Source organism: Saimiri boliviensis, chromosome 11 (assembly GCF_048565385.1).
Source record: "Saimiri boliviensis isolate mSaiBol1 chromosome 11, mSaiBol1.pri, whole genome shotgun sequence".
Taxonomy (NCBI): Eukaryota; Metazoa; Chordata; class Mammalia; order Primates; family Cebidae; genus Saimiri; species Saimiri boliviensis.
Window position 1 is genome coordinate 20,212,276 of NC_133459.1, and position 20,022 is coordinate 20,232,297.

At 56.3% G+C, this 20,022-nt stretch overlaps 1 protein-coding gene across 5 annotated transcripts in view; it reads right to left on the reverse strand.

Moving 5' to 3' along the window:
- HSPG2 (heparan sulfate proteoglycan 2) overlaps nt 1-20,022 on the reverse strand; it is a 121,520-nt gene that overhangs the window by 73,845 nt on the left and 27,653 nt on the right. For all 5 annotated transcript variants that reach the window (XM_074380254.1, XM_074380253.1, XM_039474152.2 and 2 more), the window contains exons 2-3: nt 4,854-4,989; nt 3,933-3,977 (exon numbers count right to left, since the gene is read on the reverse strand). In XM_074380254.1, the coding sequence (XP_074236355.1) occupies nt 3,933-3,977; nt 4,854-4,989 (181 nt within the window). The remainder of the gene's footprint in view (nt 1-3,932; nt 3,978-4,853; nt 4,990-20,022) is intronic.

Here is a 20,022-nt window from a genome sequence, read left to right on the forward strand (position 1 = left end):
ATGTATGCGATAAATATGAATGAATAAGGGTGACAAATGACTCATATACAAGCCAAGCATCCGAATCCAAAAATCTGAAATCCGGTGTGTAGGTGGCAGAGCAGGGAGTGGCACTGTCAGTGCTCCTGCCAGGCCCATCCTCCCACTGTACTCTGTCTGTTTGGCCCGCAGGTGCACAGGACACTCTTCCTCTGTGGCTCGGGTGAAGAAAGGCCTGGCACTGCCTGCTCTGAACCACAGGGCCTGGGCTGGGCCGGGCTCCTGGGTGCCGGGTGGGAGGGGCTCTGTGGGCCGGAGTGTGGGGACCATGACTTGGCCACAGAGGCCCCTTGTGAGCCAGCACAGAGGCCCATTGAGTGTACCCCCACCCAAGCCCCTGGCCTCAGCCCCACGGCCCAGCGAGGGCGAGGAGGCCGGGCCTCTGCCCAGGAATGTGCCCAATCCCAGGGGAGGGGGCTGGAGCTCCACAAAGCCCCTTTCTACTAGGGCCTGGAAAGGGCCCAGGCCCTCCAGCCTGACCCCACCTTCCTTCCTTCTTTGAGACCGAGGGCAAGCAAACACCCTCCGTGTCCCATGCTGCAGCTGGTGCCTATCAGTGGGGCAGAAGGTGAAGCCACCTCTACTTCAAGAACCAGCCCCCAAACTGGGCCTAGTGGCTCACGCCTGTAATCCCAGCACTTTGGGAGGCTGAGGTGGGTGGATCACTTGAGGTCAGGAGTTCAAGACCAGCCTGGCCAACATGGTGAAAATACAAAAATCAGTCAGGCATGGTAGTTCGTGTCTGTAATCCCAGCTACTCAGGAGGCTGAGGCAGGAGGATCACTAAACCAGGGAGGCAGAGGTTGCAGTGAGCCAAGATTGTGTCAACTGCACTGCATTCTAGCCTGGGTGACAGAGCAAGACTCCATTTCAAAAAAAAGAAAAGAAAAGAAAAGAAAAAAAGAACCAGCCCACAGAGCCAAGGATACTGGGGCAGCCAGCAGAGATGAGGCCGCTTTGGGATAGGGGTGATCTCTGGCCAGTCCTCTCTCTCCTCTGACCCTATCTGGTGAGTTCCCTTAGAGCCAGAGGCTGGGAAAGAGAGACCAGAGGCTAGGGGAGGGAGAAAGCTACCTGTACCCAGGGCGGAGGTCGGGGCTGCACACCTGAGCAGCCCTGGCCCCGGAGCCGGCTACCCACCAACTGATTCTCATCACTGCTCAACAGAGCTCCCCCGAACACACCAAGGCCCCTGAACTCCAGCCCTGGGTCCCTGTGGGTCCCTTGGGTGGGCCCAGGATCAGCCTGTGGGGGGTGGACCCAGCAGCCTCTGGAATGCAGGGCCTGGTTCCCTGCAGGGCTGCGGCACCCATCTCTTCCTGACCAACACCCATGGGGAAGAATGCCAGGGTCCCAGCCCCCCGTGTTTAGATTTGTGGGCCCAGGGCAGGCCTGGCTGGGTCCTGGGCAGGCGCAGCAACTGGCCCGGTCCCTGGACTCCTTAGGGAGATGCCTCTGAGCCTCCTGTGTGACTCACAGCAAAGTGCACTTTGGGGAGGAAGAGAATAGGGAGAAAGGAGAGAAAGGGAAGAGTGGGGAGAGAGGATGTAGAGGGAGGCAGAGAGAGCAGCACTCCCACCTGGCCCGGGCCTGGGTCACTTACTGAGAGGGGATGCCTCATCAGGCTCCGAGACCATCATGCCGGCCGTGGCCGTGGCCACAGGCGGGCGGCCCAGGGGCGGCCCCGAGCCTGCAGAGTAGAGACAGACAGGGAGGCGAGAAGGGAGATTGACGGCGAGGGAGACCAGACGGAGAGAACCAGAGAGAAAGAGGCAGAGACATTGGAAGAGAGAGGGAGACACAAAGAGACAGAAAGACAAAGACAGAGACACAGTAAGTTGGGGGGAGAACGAGAGAGAAAAGGCAAGACAGACGGAGAAAAAGGCAGAGGAGAGAGAGGGAAAGAGAGGGTGAGCGGCAGAGAGGGCGAGCCAGAGAAAGGGGCGACAGGATGAGGCAGAGGGAGGGGGCGCAGAGACAGACACCGAGAAGTGGGGAAGAGGACCCAGGCAGGGAGGAGGGCAGGGGAGACACGGGGGCATGCAGACAGTGTCAGAGCGGGCGGACACACGGGCGTGGGGCAAGACAGAAAGAGACAGGTCAGAAGATGGAAAGACACTGGGCGGGGGGAGGTGGGAAGGGGTCCTGGGGAGGGAAGGCTGTCAGAGGTGAGTGTTGACACTCGGGGTTGGAACTGAGCCAGGGAGCCGCAGCCAGGCCCAGGGGGAGGCAGGAAAGAGTCATCTCAGGAGCTGGAGTCCAGGGTCTGGGACTGGGTCAGGGCCTAGGCATGGCCCCATGATGGTCAGGACGGCCCTGGTTTGTAAGTGCAGGGGTGGCGGGCGCTGCCCTTGGTCAAGGCTAAGCAGGCACCCTGGGACCCTGGGATCAGAAAGGCACACACCTGCTGCCTCCCTGACTGCCATTCAGCCCAGCTGCCCGGACCTGCCCCAGGGGCATCTGGCAGGAGCCAGGGTTTGGGCCTGGTGGGTCTGAGGCCCCACCTGTTCCTACTTGCGAGGAACAGCACCGCCCCTGGTGTGGGCCCCCTCCAGCTGCTGCACCCTGTCCCCCACCTCCTCCTCCTCTGGCCTCGCCTACCCTCACAGCTGCTTCTCAGGGAGGGCAGGTGTGCTGGCCAGGCCTGCCCAGCTGGTGTGGAGCTGCTGCAGTAGGCGGCACCCCAGGAGGGCGGGAGATGGCTCAGGCATGGACAGGGAGGATCAGACGCAGGCCTGGTTTGCCCAGAGGCAGCTCCAGGGACGCATTAGCATAGGCTATTCCGGGACAGGACTGGACGTGGCGTGTGTGTGCCTGGGGCCCACCTGACACTCCCTCTCCCAAGCTCCACCCAGCTCCCAGGCATCCTGCAGCCTCGTGGGGACCTATGCATGGAAAACTCGGTGGAGCCCAAGTCTGGGCTCTGGGAGGTCACAGTCAGGACCAGGTTACCCAGGGACCAACCCTCCCATCTGCACTGACCCAGTTAGGATGCTACCTGCTGGCATCTGAAGGCCCCTGATATGTCAGCTAAAGTGAGGTGCCTCCACCCCGGAAGAGGCCCAGGCCAGATGTGCCCAAGGCCCACCTAGGGCGAAGGCAGCCCAGTGGTTAGTCTGACCTGAGCACCTGCTCCATCCTTGGCCCTGGTCACAGACTGTCCCAGGGGCTGCCTCCCAGAGGAGGCAGTTAGGAACCACACAGAGCCACTGGGCCTTGTCCTGGGATCAATCCTTCTCCACCCAGAATTCCAGAGTGGAAGGAAGCAGGGATGGTGAGCCCCGTTCCAGCGCTGGGCCAGTCTGACCAGGGCTGGGGCTGACTCTCCTCCCTCCACAGAGCCCAGCCTTGTGTCCCTAAGCCAGGAGCCCTTGTTTCCCAGCAGGTGACCCACCTTAAGGCAGGGTTTTCCCTCCCAAGCCTGGGGTCGGGCTTGCTCTGTGCCCTCCCCACCCTGCTGGGTGTGTGATGCCCGATTCCACAGAGCCCCTCTGTTCTGCTTGTCTTTGCCTGGGATCCCCAGCTGTGCTCCCAGTGGGCTCTGGAGAAGGACTCAACAGCTGAGCTGCCCTGGGAAGTGAGAACTTTGCTTTGAATGTGGCATAGCTGACTGGCTCTCAGTCCCCAGCAGAACTGGGCTCTACCTGCCCACTGCCCTGATCCCTGTGTCTGCGGCATGGGCAAGCACAGGACCTGGTCGTATCAGCCTTGCAGGGACCTGCCAATCAGTCTGCACAACTGTCACTCAGCAGGTGAGAGACCACCCCCACTTCTCCTTGCTTTGCACCCCAGGGCAGGTCCAAGGAGCCCTCGGGACCCTCAACTCACGAGACTGGCTCTGGGGCTTCCTTGTGAGCAGGAGGGAGACCCATGGGAGGCCTGCAGCAACTTACCCATCTGGAAGTCCCCGCTGCTCAGGTCCCCGCTGCCCAGGCCATCTACAAGCAGAAAAGAGACATTTTCAGCGACAACATGTATTTGTTGAGTACCTACTGGGTGTCAGGCACTGCTCTGGGCACCTGGTACACAGTGGGGCAGGGTTGGGAAAGGTCACCCTCCTCCCCTATGTCTGGGGAGGGATGGTCTACGAAAGTCGGCTTGGAAGCCTCCATCACAGAGGGTGTGGGCCAACTGGGCTCAATGGCTCAAGCCTGTAATTGCAGCACTTTGGGAGGCCGAGGTGGGTGGATCACTTGAGGTCAGGGGTTTGAGACCAGCCTGGCCAACATGGTGAAACCCTGTCTCTACTAAAAATACAAAAATTAGCCGGGTGTGGTGGCACATGCCTGTAGTCCCAGCTACTTGGGAGGCTGATGTAGGAGAATTGCTTAAACCCAGGAGGCGGAGGTTGCGGTGAGCTAAGATCACGCCGCTGACTCCAGCCTGGGCAACACAGCGAGACTCCATCTCAAAAAACAACAACAAAAAAGAGAGGGTGTGGGCTGAGGCCCCAAACTCCGGGGACTCAAAACTATCTGTCCAGTGGCTGGGGCGGGAATAGGCAGATCAGACTGGCCTCCAGGTGAGGACACGGAAGAGGGGTACGGGGATGGGTGAGCTCCTAGAATGTGCGTTGCCAGCTACCTGCCCAGTGGGTCCTAATCGTCCCAGGCTGCAGTGATGACCAGCCCAGGGCCACACAGGTTGTAAGTGGAGGATGCTGCGGTGTTTGGGACCAGGGCTCAGGACACACACAGCCCATCTCTTGAGGCACCACCTTGTGGACCTTCATGGGGCCTCTTCAAAGACCAGTGGGAAGAAGCATGGTCTCACCCCCCACCCCTCTGCTCCCAGCCCCGGAGACCTTGGCTCACCTCCGGAGGCGCTGTCAGCCAGCAGGTCCTCATCGTCAGAAAGGTACGAATAGCTCCAGCCCATTCGGCTTGCCGTGACGGTCTCCGTGTCCTCAGGCAGAGACAAGCCATCGTATGCCCTCAGCCCGTGGGTCACCTGTAAGTGGACGACAGAGCCAACTGAGTCACTCTCTCCAGCTCCCACTGAGCCCCGCGGCCCTTCCCCTCACCTCCACGAGGACCCGCAGTTCCACCCCCAGTAGTTAAATATGACTCAGTAGGGCTCAGTAAGCCAGGCAGGGGCTAAACCCATTTTTGACTCAGTTTCCCCAAGTCCCATTAGCCCCTGGAGGCTTCAGAGCCCAACCCTGTAAATTCTGAATGAATCCTCCAATAAAGCAGACAATAAAATGTCAATCACTTTGGTAAGTAAAGAGAAGGCAAGGGACACCCAGGGCATGAGCATGTGGATAGGGAGATGCAGGCAGGTAAAGGGGTGACCTGGGCCAGCACGGATGAGGGACATGGGCAGGTGGAAGGAGGGCCAGGGTCAGCCACGGCTGGGGACACAGGCAGAAGGCGAGGGCGAGTTGCTCAAAGCTTCTGCCTCCCCAGGCAGCTCCTCCCAGGCCATTTGGCTCCTGTTCCTGCCTTGCTCTGGCCGCCCGGTCTCCAGGCTGCGGGGAACACATTCCCCGGTGCTGGAGCATTAGCTTTGGCACATGCAGCCACAGTAACAGGCTCATCCCTGCGCCCAGCAGCACGGAGGCGGAGCCCAGCATCTGGGCTGAATGGGGACAGGCGTGGTGTCCACTCCACATGACCGCAGGCTGCTGCCAGCCTAGGATGAGCTCCACCTCGGGGCCTGCACCATGTGGGCCAGAGCACCTGCCTTCTCAGGTGTGGGTCCCAGCAGTGAGGGCTTCCTTCCTGCTAGACAAGATCCGGATGTTTCCAAAGCAGTTTCACCAACTGACACAGGGGAAAACAAACCCAGGGGAGCCCAAGGGAACCCTGTACCCCACAAGTGTGCACAGATTCATGATGGCCTGGCATGAGGGCTGCAGGCCCTGCCCTGGCCCTAAGTCAGAAGGAAAACCAAACCCACAAGGGCTAGACAAGGTAGTGAGGTCAAGTTGGAGCAAAGACCAAAGAGGAGAAAAAAACGAAGAGCCAGGCAGACCCACTTCCCTCCCCACCCCACAACTCCCACAGTCCGTGTCCCTCACGCCAGCCCCTCTGCTGGAATGCCCGTCCTCTCTTTGTTTCTCAGGCGAACTCCAACGAATCCTCCAAAATCAGCTGAAATAGCACCTCCTCCACCTACTCAGGAATAAGAAGGAACAAACGATCGACTGATACGCGTGGATCTGAAAGAAGCCAGACAAAATGACTACGAACTATACGATTCCATTTACGTGACACCTCAGCGGCGAAAGTCTAGTCCATAGTTACGAGAAGATCAGCAGTCACTTGGGACTAAGGGGAGGCTGGGGGTGACTGGGAAGGGGCCACAAGAGAACCTTCCAGGTGATGGCTCACTGGGCATACACAGCTCATTACTGAAAATGGGTGTATTTTGTTGTGTGTATTTATGCCTCAATAAAGATGACTAGAAAAGAAACTCTCTTTGTGCTGACTCCTTGCTCTCAGCCCCCAGCCTGGTTCTGGGCCCTCCTGGGCTCACAAGATTATTATCTGTAACTCCATTGGAGGGGAAGCACCTTGAAGGCGAGGGCCGTGATGAATTCATCTCCACCTTCTCTGCACCCCGTGTTCAGTAAATACTTGAATGAACTAATGAATGAATGCATGGAAAAACACATCATCACCTGTTATTCCAGCTGCTCCTTGAAGATGGCTTCTTGGGGAGGCACTACCTACCTCTGTGCAATCTATAGGCGCCCCCTGTCCCAGGCGTGAGCTCCCTGGATGGGGTAGTGGCTGGGTGCCATGTGTTCACCACTGTGTTCGTGGTGCTGAGACCTGCACTATCCACACCTTATTCCTGCTTTGGCCTAAAGCCCCTTTCCCCGACAACCCACAGGCAAACGTTGCCTCCTGTTCCTTCTCCTCTGCCTGCCCTCTCCTTCTGCATGAGTGCCTGCCCCTATCTTCCTGAGTTCTGGCCTGTGGACTTCCAGGCTGTGTCCATCGGATGTGCATTCCAGAGTGTACTTTAGAATTCCCAGGAGCTGGTGAGAATGCAGATTCCTGGGCTCCTTCTCAGAGTGAGTGAGTCAGGTTCTTCCATCCCAGGAGGGTGGTTATAGTTGTGCATGTCCAGGGAATTCTGACAGCCACTGGTTAAGAACCACAAGACCAGCCGGGCGCGGTGGCTCAAGCCTGTAATCCCAGCACTTTGGGAGGCCGAGGCGGGTGGATCACAAGGTCGAGAGATCGAGACCATCCTGGTCAACACGGTGAAACCCCGTCTCTACTAAAAATACAAAAAAATTAGCTGGGCATGGTGGCGCGTGCCTGTAATCCCAGCTACTCAGGAGGCTGAGGCAGGAGAATTGCCTGAGCCCGGGAGGCGGAGGTTGCGGTGAGCCGAGATCGCGCCATTGCACTCCAGCCTGGGTAACAAGGGCGAAACTCCATGTCAAAAAAAAAAAAAAAAAAGAACCACAAGACCAGCTACTCCCAGGGTCTCTGCCTCCTTCCCTGAGTCGGTACAGGGGCAGTGTTCCCACTGGCTGGAGCAGGCCTGACTGACCCAAGGTGGGAATGAGGCTAGGGCTGGTGCAGGGGCACTGCCTCTGGACAGAGATTTGAGAGGTCCTCTCCACCTGGGGGTGCTGTCAATGCCAATCCCTCTCCCAGTGCAGCCAAGGTTGTGGAGGATATGCCTGGGCCACTGAGACTCCCAGCATCTCCTAGACACTGCTGACTAGAAAGGAAAACCTGGTGGTGAGTGACGAGCAAGGTCCAGAGCTTTTCCCAGGGAGAGAGGAGCTGGCTAGGGGGTGGTGGCGGCGGCGGCGGCGGCGGGGGGGGCGGGGGGGGGCCTTGGGACCAGACAGGAAATAGCAAAGTGAGGTTCGACATGGAAAGAAAGCCAGGAACACACATCTGGAAGGAGAGGGGAAAGAGAGGCCAGAGCACGTCGGGACTTGGACAGAAGTGTCTCCTGCTCCAGCACAGGACTCCAGGGCATGGACCCCTCCATCTGCCAGTCTGCTTTGCTTGCAGCCCCCACCCCAGGGTCTGAGGATCCAGGGTCAGATCAGGGCCTGTAGCAAGGAATAAGTCAGCAAGGGCAGAGACTTCATTTGTAAAAAGCTGAAGATCAAAAGGGTCCAGCAGCTGTATTTCACATCTGGGAGGGGAGATGGAACAGAGAGGAAAGAGGCTCCCGGAAAGAGCCAAAAGGAACTCGAGACTTGACCAGAGAAGAATCTTGGACCCAGAATGGGAAAGTCCAGAATCTGCTGGAGGAATAACAACAGCTAACATTTATTGAGCACTTACTATGCACCAGGCACTCCTAAACCAGATTATAGGTCTTATGGAGGCTCCACTGAGAAGTGGGGCAAAGAGAGCAGAGAAAGTCAGGTTACCTGTTGAAACTGGCATGTGGCAGGGCTGAGATTTGAACCCTATGGTTGGACTCCAAGGCCTGAGCAGCTACCACTGTGCTATGCCACCTCTGTGACCAGGGCTGTGCAACGAGGCAGATACAAGATCACTGGGAGTCATTCTTGCAAAGTCTGTCAGCCACACTGCACACCATACAATGCATTTCCTCAGCCTAGCATCACCTGGGTTGACAGTGATCCTGGGGTGTGGCTGAGGAGGTTTGAATGCTCCCCTTTCCCAGTGAGCCCTCGGGACACGTGTCTGCCCAGATCACAGGAGAGGAGCTGGCATCCCAGCCCAGGCCTTCTGCCCACCAGGACATGAGGAGGGATGGCCATGAGGCCTGAGCAGAGGCCAGTACCGGGGAGCCCAGGTTTGGCCAGTCCCTGCCCCCAACCTGACCAGCTCCCAGGATGGCCCCATGGGATGCCCAGGCAGCACGTGCCTCAGGTCCCAAGGAGGGGCATTAGCAGCTCCAAGGTCAGAGGCAGAAATAGAAGCCAGGTTTCCTGCCCTCTAGCCCATCTCCGGCTGTGAGGGAGCCCAGCTTCCTCCCAGAGGAACCCAGCACTTCAGGTATGTGTTGGAGTGGGACAGGGAGCCAGAGAGGAGTGGTCTAGAGGGCGGACCTCAGCCAGAGAGGAAGCAGGCAAGCAGAGAGGGGGATTTTCCAGACCCTTCAGTTCCTGGTTGTTGGGTGCGGGGGAAGCGGGTACGGGAGGCAGCTGACTCAACGGGGCCCAAGCCAGAGGACTGTTCTAACAGGCTGAAAACAATTGCCTGGGGCCCGGATGCAGGCAGGATGGCCCCCAGTGGGCAGGCATTCCCGGAACACGGGCGGGACTGTAGGCGAGGGGCTTCTGGGAGGCACCCAGTCCCTGAGGTGGGCTATGTCCAGGCCCTCCTGGTGTGCACGAGGGTCACATGAAACTCCAGGTCCAAGTCATGTCCTTGGGAACAATGAATACAGGCTAGATCCTCACCTCCTGGCCTGGGTGAGGATGAAGAGGCAGCCAGGGCTGGCTAGGGAAGGACTCAGCATGGAGAAGAAACCCACAGGGCACAGGACGGAGAGAAGTCAGGGGAGGTACAGACAGAGTGGGTATAGCATTTAGGGCTTTCAGTGGACTTGGGTTTTTTTGGAGATGGAGTCTCACCCCGCTGCCCAAGCTAGAGTGCAGTGGCGCGATCTCGGCTCGCTGCAACCTCTGCCTCCTGGGTTCAAGCAGTTCTGCCACCTCAGCCTCCTGAGTCGCTGGGACTACAGATGCCCACAACCACGCCAGGCAAATTTTTTATTTTTAGTAGAGACAGGATTTCACCAGGTTGGTCAGGCTAGTCTTGATCTACTGACCTCGTGATCTACTCACCTTGGCCTCCCAAAGTGCTGGGATTACAGGTATGAGTCACTGCACCCAGCCTCAATGGACTTTTACAGGTTATGTGCATAGATGAGAGTTTCAGGGGTGCTAAAAGAAAAGCTGCAGGCAGATGGCAGCTCAGTTGAGATGACAAGAACAGTCAAATGCCACTAAGGCTTTTTCCATGCCAGGCGCTGTGCCATACCGTAGGAACTGTCTCAACCAATCCTCACAGAAACTGCAGGGAGGGCTGGTGCTCTGGGGACAACATTCCCCATCTGCAATGAGAGGACTCCAAAGAGCGCTGAAAACCAAACATGTTTTTTGTAAACTTGTTTATAAGGCTGGGAGCGGTGGCTCTCGCCTGTAATCCCAGCACTTTGGGAGTCCAAGGTAGGAGGATCACTTGAGGCCAGGAGTTTGAGACCAGCCTGGCCAACACAGTGAAACCCCATCTCTACTAAAAATACAGAACTTAGGTGGGCATGATGGTGCATGCCTGAGGTCCCAACTACACAGGAGGCTGAGGCAGGAGAATTGCTTGAGCCCAGGAGGTGGAGGTTGCAGTGAACCAATATCGTACTACTGCAATCCAGCCTGGGCCACGGGGCAAGACTCTGTCAAAGAAAAAAAAAGTTTACAGCAAGCTAAGTTGGTGCCAAGTCCTGACCTGAAGTGACATGAAGCTATTCACAGTGCATCCACTCCACTTAGCGGGAAGAGTCCTTCGTTTCTCTGCAGCAACATTACTGCTGTTTGATCATGGGGTGTCACCCAGAATCCACTGGGGACGTCACATCCCGGCTAGGTACATGCTGTATATCACCTTCCTCAAACTTGAAAACTTCTGAATTCCAAAACACATCTGACTCCGAGGCTTTCAGTCAAGGAACTGTGAGCTTGTGTTATTATTTCCATTTTCTGGATGAAGAAACTGAGGCTCAGAGAGGGTCATCTGGCTAAACGGGATCAAGCAGGTAAGGCACTTACCCCGGTGCTTACTTATACGGTAAGTGCTTAATAAGCACCAAAATTACTTATACAGTAAGTGCTTAATAAGCATTAGGATTAGTACCATGCAGGGAGTGCAGTGGAGGGTGAGGGGTAGGTGTGGTTGAGGGGTGATGCATGGGGAGTATGAGGTGTGGGCTCAGGCCTGGGGTCGCCTCCAGATCCGGGATGAAGGGAGGAGTCTGGCTGAGTGGGCGGGGCCCTAGCAAGGGGTGGGCAACAGAGTTGGGTCCCGTGGCTCAAAGTTGTCTGCTTGCTCCGGGGCTGACTCTGGGACCAACCCAGGGCTTTGGGCTTCTCCAGAGACATTCTTCGCATGCCTTTGGCAGCCAGCCCACCTACCCTCCTTGTAGCCCAGGCCTGGGACTGAGCCCCCCACCGCCCCCGCAGCCAGGCAGGAAGGTCTGAGCACCGCGTGGTCCCCAGGGTGGCTGCAGCTGCCCAGGGCCAGGCTCCAGGCATCTGGGGTTGGAGTGAGCTCACGCCATCAAAATCCAAAGACAGTGAGGGGGCGGGGGAACAAAAGCGCTCCTGCCTGCCCACCTGCCTCCGCACCACAGTCATGCACAGGTTCTGTCTCAATGCCCCTTCCTCTGCCCACTGCCAAGGAACCAGCAGACAATGTGATCCTTGGCCCCAAAATTTCTGGGGAGGGACATGAACCCCGACAAGGTCACCGTCCCCTGCTGCCAGGATGTAGGCTCCCAGGTAACCCCAAAACAAGTGCTTCCCATACTGGGCTACAACCCATGCCCCAGATACAGGATCAAGGTTCCCTGCCCCACCCCCAGGCCACCCAGTGCCCTGCCCACGGGCGACAGACGGCACAGAGGAAGGAATCTGTCGGGGCAGCACTTTGTTGTACAAACTGCCAGGGGCGGGCGAGCTGACACAAAGGCCGAAAAGGCCTTTAATCCCCTGGCAGTCTGAGAGGGGCGCCGGGCTGGAAGGGAGGTGGCCACCGCCTCCTCTGGCATGCTTGTGTTGCCCGTGCCACTCGGGAGGCCTGCCAGCTTCTCACACGGGGGCCCCTAAGGTGGCAGGAACGTTGCCATCCAGTCAGCCAGGAGAAATACGGGCCCCCCAAACAAGGAGAGGGGCCAACACACATCCAGGGCGTCTTCGTGCCAGGGGCTGAACTAAGGTCTTCACAAGGCTTACGCCACTCAGGTCCACCACAACTGCATGAGGGAGACACTGGTGGCACCCTCATTTGATAGATAAGGAAACAAGCTCAGAGAGGTGCAGTTATCTGCCCCAGGTCACACAGCAAAGGCAATGGGAACGGAGTCTGAAACCAGGACTCCCCTCTCCTGGGTTCATGCTCCTGTATTCTGCCAGCTTAAAGGCACAGCTGCCAGCAGGGTCCCGTTTCTGACCTCTGTCCCCCACCCTCCGCATGCTCATATCAAGGGCGGCAACCTGGAAAAGCTGCATTCCATCCAGGGCCTTCAGCAGAGGCCCAGAGAGTGGGAAGCTGGCGTCTGGAGTTTCTAGTCCCAGCTCAGCCCCACACTCACCATGTTGGCTTGGATAAGCCCCTGCCTCCTTTACCTTTTAGCTAACTTTAGTGAGTCCCTACTACTGTATGCACTGGGCGTCCACACCCACCATCTCAGTCTATGAGAACAACACGCAGAAAGCAGTGACTGATCTGTCTTGAGCATTGCTCAGCTCCACAACAGAAAACACACAGTAGGTATTAATCCGTCTGCCGACTCACAGACAAACCAAATGAATGAACGTGCCCAGCAGCTCTGAGGTGGAAATTAACCCACCCGACAGAAGAAAGCAAACTTTAGAAGGAGGCTTGCCCAAGATTACACAGCTGGCAGATGCCAGAATTAACCTCTAGTCCTCAGTTCCCATTAACGCAACAAAGACTGTAACACTTCATCCCAAGGGAAGGAGGGGACTAGGTCACAGGAGCCCTGAAATCCATTCTAAGATGCCCTCTGTCCTAGCATAACAATCCTTCCCAGACTTAGTTCTCTCTGTTATAAAATGGGAGCAAAAGGCTGGGCATGGTGGCTCATGCCTGTAATCCCAGTACTCTGGGAGGCCGAGGTGGGCAGACCACCTGAGGCCAGGAGTTCAAGACCAGCCTGGCCAACATGGTGAAACTCCATCTCCACTAAAACACAAAACTTAGCTGGGTGTGGTGGCGCATGCCTGCAATCCCAGCTACTCAGGAGGCTGAGGCAGGAGAATTGCTTGAATCCAGGAGGCGGAGGTTGCAGTGAGCCAAGATGGCACCACTGCACTCCAGCCTGGGCAACAAGAGCAAAACTCCATCTCAAAAATAAATAAATAAAATAAAATAAAAATAAATAAAATGGGAACCAAAAAAAGGTCCCTGCTTTGCCCCCTTCCTGGGGCTACTAGGAGAGGCACGTGGAATGAGGTGGTGACCTCTCTGAGAGGCACAGTCCCAAGCTCTGAATCTGCCTGGCCCTCCTCCAGGCGGGTCCCACGTGGTCTCTGTCTTGGAGGTGTCTATGACGTAGCCAGGGTGGGCACCCAACCTGGTCTGCCACTGACCAGGCAGGGACTGGTGAGAGCACTTGACCTCTAGTCAGTGGGGCAGAGCCAGCTGTGCTGTCAGACACCCCCAAGTCCAGGCCAGCGGGGCCACATTCCAGCTGGTTGGCCTCAGCTTCTTCATCCAGTTGTCCCACTCGGTTCAAGTCACTTCAGCCTCTATTTACTGGGTACGTACTATGTGCTGGGCCTGGGGGACAAACTGAAATGGACAGACACAGAACTCCACGGAAACACGTGCTGACAGCGCCGTGCGAGGAGAATGCTGAAGAGGAGGGAGGGGGGCCAGCAGAGCCCGGGGAGGGTCCCCTCACTTAGGGAGGTGGCTGGGAGGCTGGGGATGGTTCCCAGAAGAAATGCTAACTCAGCTGGGCCTGAGAGATGACTTCGCCTAAGTCAAGTGGAGGAGACAGTCTCCCTCTGTCGCCCAGGCTAGAGTGCAATGGCATGATCTCGGCCCAGTGCAAACTCCTCCTCCTGAGTTCAAGTGATTCTCCTGCCTCAGGCTCCCAAGTAGCTGGGAGTCTATGCGCCCGCCATCACACCAGGCTAATTTTTGTGTTTTTAGTAGAGATAGGGTTTCACCATGTTGGCCAGGCTGGTCTCATGGTGGAACCCCAAGGAGGGGAAGAGTGTGGACCAGGCGGAGGGGAGGGCACACGCTGAGGCCAGGGCTGGAGAGGGCAGGGCGAGTTCGCAGGGTGGAAAGAAGCCTGGCACAGCGTGTGAGTGGCAGAGGAGTGAAAGGGCGACGGGAGTGGGCTTTTCCACTTAAAAGCACCACCCCTTAATTGTGCTGTCACAGAGACCAAGTTTCCATTGTTCCGCCCAGAGTCCTTGCACTCTCCTCTGTCCCCCACAGACACCCCAAGACTGGGTGACCCTGGTGGCTGAATGAGTTGCCTGCCAGCTTATAGGAAAGCAGGAAGCCACTGGGAAATACCCCTGCCCTGCCCATGTGCCAGGTATGGCCAAGGCGGTGGGGGTGGCCCAAGCAGGAGCAGCTTCTGGGCTGGGCTGCCCAGCAAGAAGGTCCCTGAGGGTTGAACACTATCTGCCAGGCACCGTGGCTGCTGGCAGCGCCTGCAGCCTTCACGTGCCGGCCTCCTGCATGCAGTCTGGCTCGGCTCTCAGGTTCTCCAGCTCCCAGCTGCCCTGCAGCCCTGGCATGTCTGTGGGGCTTCAAGGGCACAGCAACCTGGTCAGGTCTTTCCATACCCTGCTGGGTCACTGCCCACAGATTTCATGAATGATGCCCCTTGCACAGTGCCAGGGCTATGGAAGTGTGGGCGGAACGTTCCACAAAGTTATGTTGCCATGAAACTCCACCAACAACCACGGCCACTTCCTAAACCTGCCCGGTTAGGCCTTCCCACGACTCCTGACTCACCAAAGGGTGAGAGGAAAAGCCCTTATCACGGCCAACCAGGTTCTATGTAATCTGTCTGCACATACACCCACATAGATACATAGATGCACACACACACACGCACACACACACGCACGTGCACGTCCCACTCCAACCTCATTTGCTACTGTTCTCCCCAACTCCCTGCCCTCTGAAATAGCCACATGCATCCCTCCATAATCCTCAAGTGCACCAAGCCCCCTGCCTGGGACACTGTCCCCACGTACTCCATCATTCACTCCTCTTCTTCCAGTTTTTGCTAAAATGTCACCTTTCAACTGGGCACAGTCGGTGACTCACGCCTTTAATCCAAGCACTTTGGGAGGCCAAGGCAGGTGGATCACCTGAGGTCAGGAGTTCGAGATCAGCTTGGCCAACATGGTGAAACCCTGTCTCTATTAAAAATATAAAAATTAGCCTGCTGTGATGGCGGGCGCCTATAATTCCAGCTACTTGGGAGGCTGAGGCAGGAGAATCACTTGAACCCAGGAGATGGAGGTTGTACGGAGATCATGCCATTGCACTCTAGCCTGGACGACGGAGAAAGACTCTATCTCAAACAAAACAAAACAAAAACCAAAAATCAAAAACCAAATTGTTGAATTGATTAATGAAAGCTGAGGCAGGAGGATTACTTGAGGACAGGCATTCAAGACCAGCCTGGAAAACATGGTAAGACCCTGTCTCTACAAAAAATAAAAAATCAGCCAGCTGTGGTGAGGTACACCTGTAGTCCCAGCTACGCAGGAGGCTGAGGCAGGAGGACTGCTGGAGTCCAGGAATTGAAGGCTGCAGTGAGCTACGACTACACCACTGTACTCCAATCTGGACCACAAAATGACACCCTGTCTCTAAAAACAACTCATTAGCTAATTAGTTAATGGGTTTACTAAGTGAGGACGATGAAGCTCAGAGAGCTGACTTTCCCATAGCCACAGAGTTGGAAGAACCAATACTTGAACCTAAGACCCCTGGCTCCACACTGGAAGGGAGTCCGTACCACCTGGTCCTGACGATCCGTGGGGCTTTCCTGCTGGGAAGCCCATCTCCGGGGGGACGACAGGCTGCTGTGGCCACTGAGGAGCCTCCTGGGGTGAGTGTGTGGGGGCCTCGGAGGCGAGCAGGGGCCAGAGCTCTGTCTCCAAAGCCTTGCGCAACACAGCCAGGCAGCCAGGCCTCAGCGACTCAGCGACTCCACTCAGCGCTCGCTCCCGAGGGCATCGGCAACAGGAAAAAACAGGCTGGAACGCTGTCCCGGCAGCTGTGGCCAAGGAGGTCGGCTCCCCCTGACCCCTGCCAGGGCCTTCCTCATCTGCTGTATGGAAGGGGAGGAAGGGCCAGGCCCATGGCTGAGACAGGCCTGTGGACAGCTGAGCTGGAAATCGGAGCAAGGAGGCTGCCTCCTGAAGTGCCCGTGTCTACTTTTGTCATGATAATGTCCTTTCCTGGACGCAGTGACTCTGGCACGGGAAGAGGCGTGGGGGAGACAAACGCATCTGAAAAAGGCTGGTTACACGAAGCTGAGCTGCCTCCCTGAGTCCTAAATGTCTCAAACAAGATGGGCCTGGGGGGAATGACGGTGGGGGTGGGGGGCGGTCACGTGCAGCTATTTAGTGTTTCCCAAAGTTGTTTAACCTGGAACGCTTTACTGATGCAAAGCTCACTAGACTAGGGTTCCACAGAACACGCTTTGGGAACGCCACCCCGACCATCCTGCCTGTCTCTCAGCCAGCGTTAAGTCAGAGTCTAGATGGAAGACAGCTCCCCAACACCCAGGGGCTTTGTGAAGGAGGCCCTTGAAGAGAAGAAAAGTCACCAGGCCCTGTGGAAAGAAAAGCAGGCTGGTTGGCAGGCTAGTTGGTAGCCTGCCTCTCCTCAGGGTGACTGTCACCTGTCACCTGAAAAACCCAGACATAACCGGACCCTTCCCCGCCGCCATCGGCCTGCTCTCTCAGGAAGGTGAGTCCTGTCGGAGGGCAAGCAGAAGGCGGCCCAGCACCCAGTCATTCCTGGTCTGCTAGGGTCCTCCAGAAAGTCTGCAGGTAGCTGTGCCTCAGAGAGAAAGAGAGTTGCGGCCCGGGTAGGGGCTTACTCCCAGGGCCGGGGCCATGCAGGTGAGGGGTGCTGGTGCTCTTCGGGGCAGTGACTGAGAACAGGGCTCCCCGCCAGCTCTGCCCTCTTGGGCGAGTCCCTTCCCTTCTCTGGGCCTCAGACTCCCCTCTGTCCAGTGATGAGGCAGTTCCAGGTCATGGAGCTCCAGTCCACGCTCAGCAGACTCAGAGCCACTCTGGATAGGGGTGAGGTGGAAGGGGGCACCATTAGAGTTTGGGCCCCTTCCCAAACACTCACTTGAATCAAAACACATCCAGTTTTGTTTTTTTTTCAAAGACAAAGTTCTGCTCTGTTGCCCAACCTGGAGGACAGTGGCACGACCTCCTGGCCTCAGCCTTCCAAGTAGCTGGCAGTATAGGCATATATCACCACACCTGGCTAATATTTTTATTTTTTTGTAGAGACGGGGTCTCGCTATGTTGCCCAGGTTGGTCTCGAACTCCTGGTCTCATATGATCCTCCTGCCTTGGCCTCCTAAAGTGCCGGGATTACAGGCCTGAGCCACTGGGCCCAGCCACAAATCCACCTTTTTCCTTTTTATATTCTCACCTTCTACATAATACAACTGGTTCAGCCCGTGGTTAGCTGTGAGGCCATGGGCAAGTCATTTCACCTCTCTGTGCCTCCATTTCCTCATCTGTAAAATAGGCATGATCATTCATAGGAATAGTATCTATCTCATAGGGTTGCTGTGAGGATTAAATAAAAATGTAAACTGCTACAAATAACACTGCACATGGTGAATGCTCTATAAGTGTTTGCTGTGATTATTACCACTATTTTGATAAAGTAAGGGTTTCACTGCTTAACGAGTTTGAAAACCATCAACTTTAATGATCCCAAAGCTTCCTCTGGCTTTGATATTTTAGAGCCCTGACACTCTAAAACATCAGGATTCTAAAATTCTAGGCTGTGTCCCACCTGCAAAGGGAACAGAACTAAAGGAGAGGATTTCCAAGTCAAGACTGGCTGGGCGTGGTGGCTCACATCTGTAATCCCAGTACTTTGAGATGCTGAGACTGGTGGATCACCTGAGGTTAGGAGTTCGAGACCAACCTGGCCAACTTGGCGAAACCCTGTCTCTACTAAAAAATACAAAAATTAGCTGGGCATGGTGGCACATGCCTGTAATCCTAGTTACTCAGGAGGCTGAGGCAGGAGAATCGCTTGAACCTGGGAGGTGGAGGTTACAGTGAGCCAAGATGGCATCACTGCACTCCAGCCTGGGCAACAGAGTGAAACTCCGTCTCAAAGAAACGAAAACAAAAACAAAGTCAGGACAAAGCCAGAAGGAGTCAGGCTGCAGAGACCTGCCCAGCGAAGGGTCATCATCACCGTCATCCGCATCATTCATTTTTACGTCCCCACTTGCCCTGTTCCGAAAAGGCTCTGGACAGTTTACAAAGATGTACGTATAATAGCCAAGAGAAAATTAACTAAAGATGTGTAAGAGGCCGGGCGCGGTGGCTCAAGCCTGTAATCCCAGCACTTTGGGAGGCTGAGACGGGTGGATCACAAGGTCAAGAGATCGAGACCATCCTGGTCAACATGGTGAAACCCCGTCTCTACTAAAAATACAAAAAATCAGCTGGGCATGGTGGTGCGTGCCTGTAATCCCAGCTACTCAGGAGGCTGAGGCAGGAGAATTGCCTGAACCCAGGAGGCGGAGGTTGCGGTGGGCTGAGATCGCGCCATTGCACTCCAGCCTGGGTAACAAGAGCAAAACTCCGTCTCAAAAAAAAAAAAAAAAGATGTGTAAGAAAAACTCAGGTAGGGCAGGCAGCTGGAGCCTGGGATGAGGCAAGTAGACAGACAGCACATGCTGAATCCCAGAGATCTAGGAAAGGGACAACTCACGCGGCCCTGAGCTTTCCAGCTGCCAGTGGGAAGAAGGAAACCTGACCAGTCCCTGGATTCCATGTCCCGTAACGTAAAAACAAGCCAGTTGCTTAGAAAAAGCATGACTAGGCTATAATCCCAGCACTTTGGGAGGCCGAGGCGGGCAGATCACCTGAGGTCAGGAGTTTGAGACCAGCCTGGCCAATATGGTGAAACCCTGTCTCCACTAAAAATAAAAAATTAGCTGGGTGTGGTAGCACATGCCTGTAGTCCCAGCTACTCGGGAGGCTGAGGCAGGAAAATCGCTTGAACCTGGGAGGCAGAGGTTGCAGTGAGCCGAGATGGTGCCACTGCACTCCAGCCTGGGTGACAGAGTGAGATTCCGTCTTGAAAAAAAAAAAAAAAAGAAAAAAGAAAAAAGAAAATACCTATTTCTGATGCTGAGAACTGAGAGCAGGGAATGTCCCAAGGGACAAGGCTTGTCTGGCACCTTTCTCTGCCTCATCAGTGGGGCTGGCATCCCCTCCGAGTCTGTGGACATGACCCTTTGAAGCTGAAGCCAGGGGCAGAGACTACAGTGATCAAAGATTCAGGGAGCTGGAACGGCAGTCCAGGCACTACCCCACCAACCTCGTCCCAGCAGCCTCGGTCCGGGCAGAATTACCCATCACTCCCCAAGCCTGAACACAGCCAGTGCCCAAAATAGCTACAGCGGGAGAGGGTGCCAGGAGGCCCTGGGCAAGGGCCTGAGCTAGACCCACCTACGGGAGGGCCCAGTGAGCCAATGCACACATCCCCCTGGTGCACAGAGGGGCACCTTCAGTCGGGCACACCGCCGTCCCTGGGAGTCCCCACCCACCAGGCTCCCCCCTCAGCTGCACGTTGCTCACGCAGAACTCGAGCTGCTGCTCCACCCTTCCCACAAGGCAGGCCTTCCTGTCGGGGCCAAACTGGAAAAGCTTTCCGCAGAAATGCCACCGCACCATCTAGGGAAGTGCCTGAAGACCTCCCCGCCCCACCTCCAGAATCTGCCAGCATCAGCCCCCTCAGGATCCTCCATGGCGGTGCTGGCTCCTCCCTGGGTTCCCCAGCTGCAGACCAAGACAATGGGGGCTATTCTGGGCTGCACGGGGTATTTAAAGCTCTGGCAGGGCCTTCTCCCTGGGGAACAAAAGGCCTTGCCCTCCATAAGACCTTCCTGAAATTGTTCCTGCACAGACTGTGGTGGCTGCATCCTGTACTATTCCCCACCTCTCCCGCCAGGCCCTGAGGCCCTGTAAGATTCAGTGCAAGAAGTGCCTCCTCCAGGAAGCCCACAGGGCTGCATCCTGTGCTA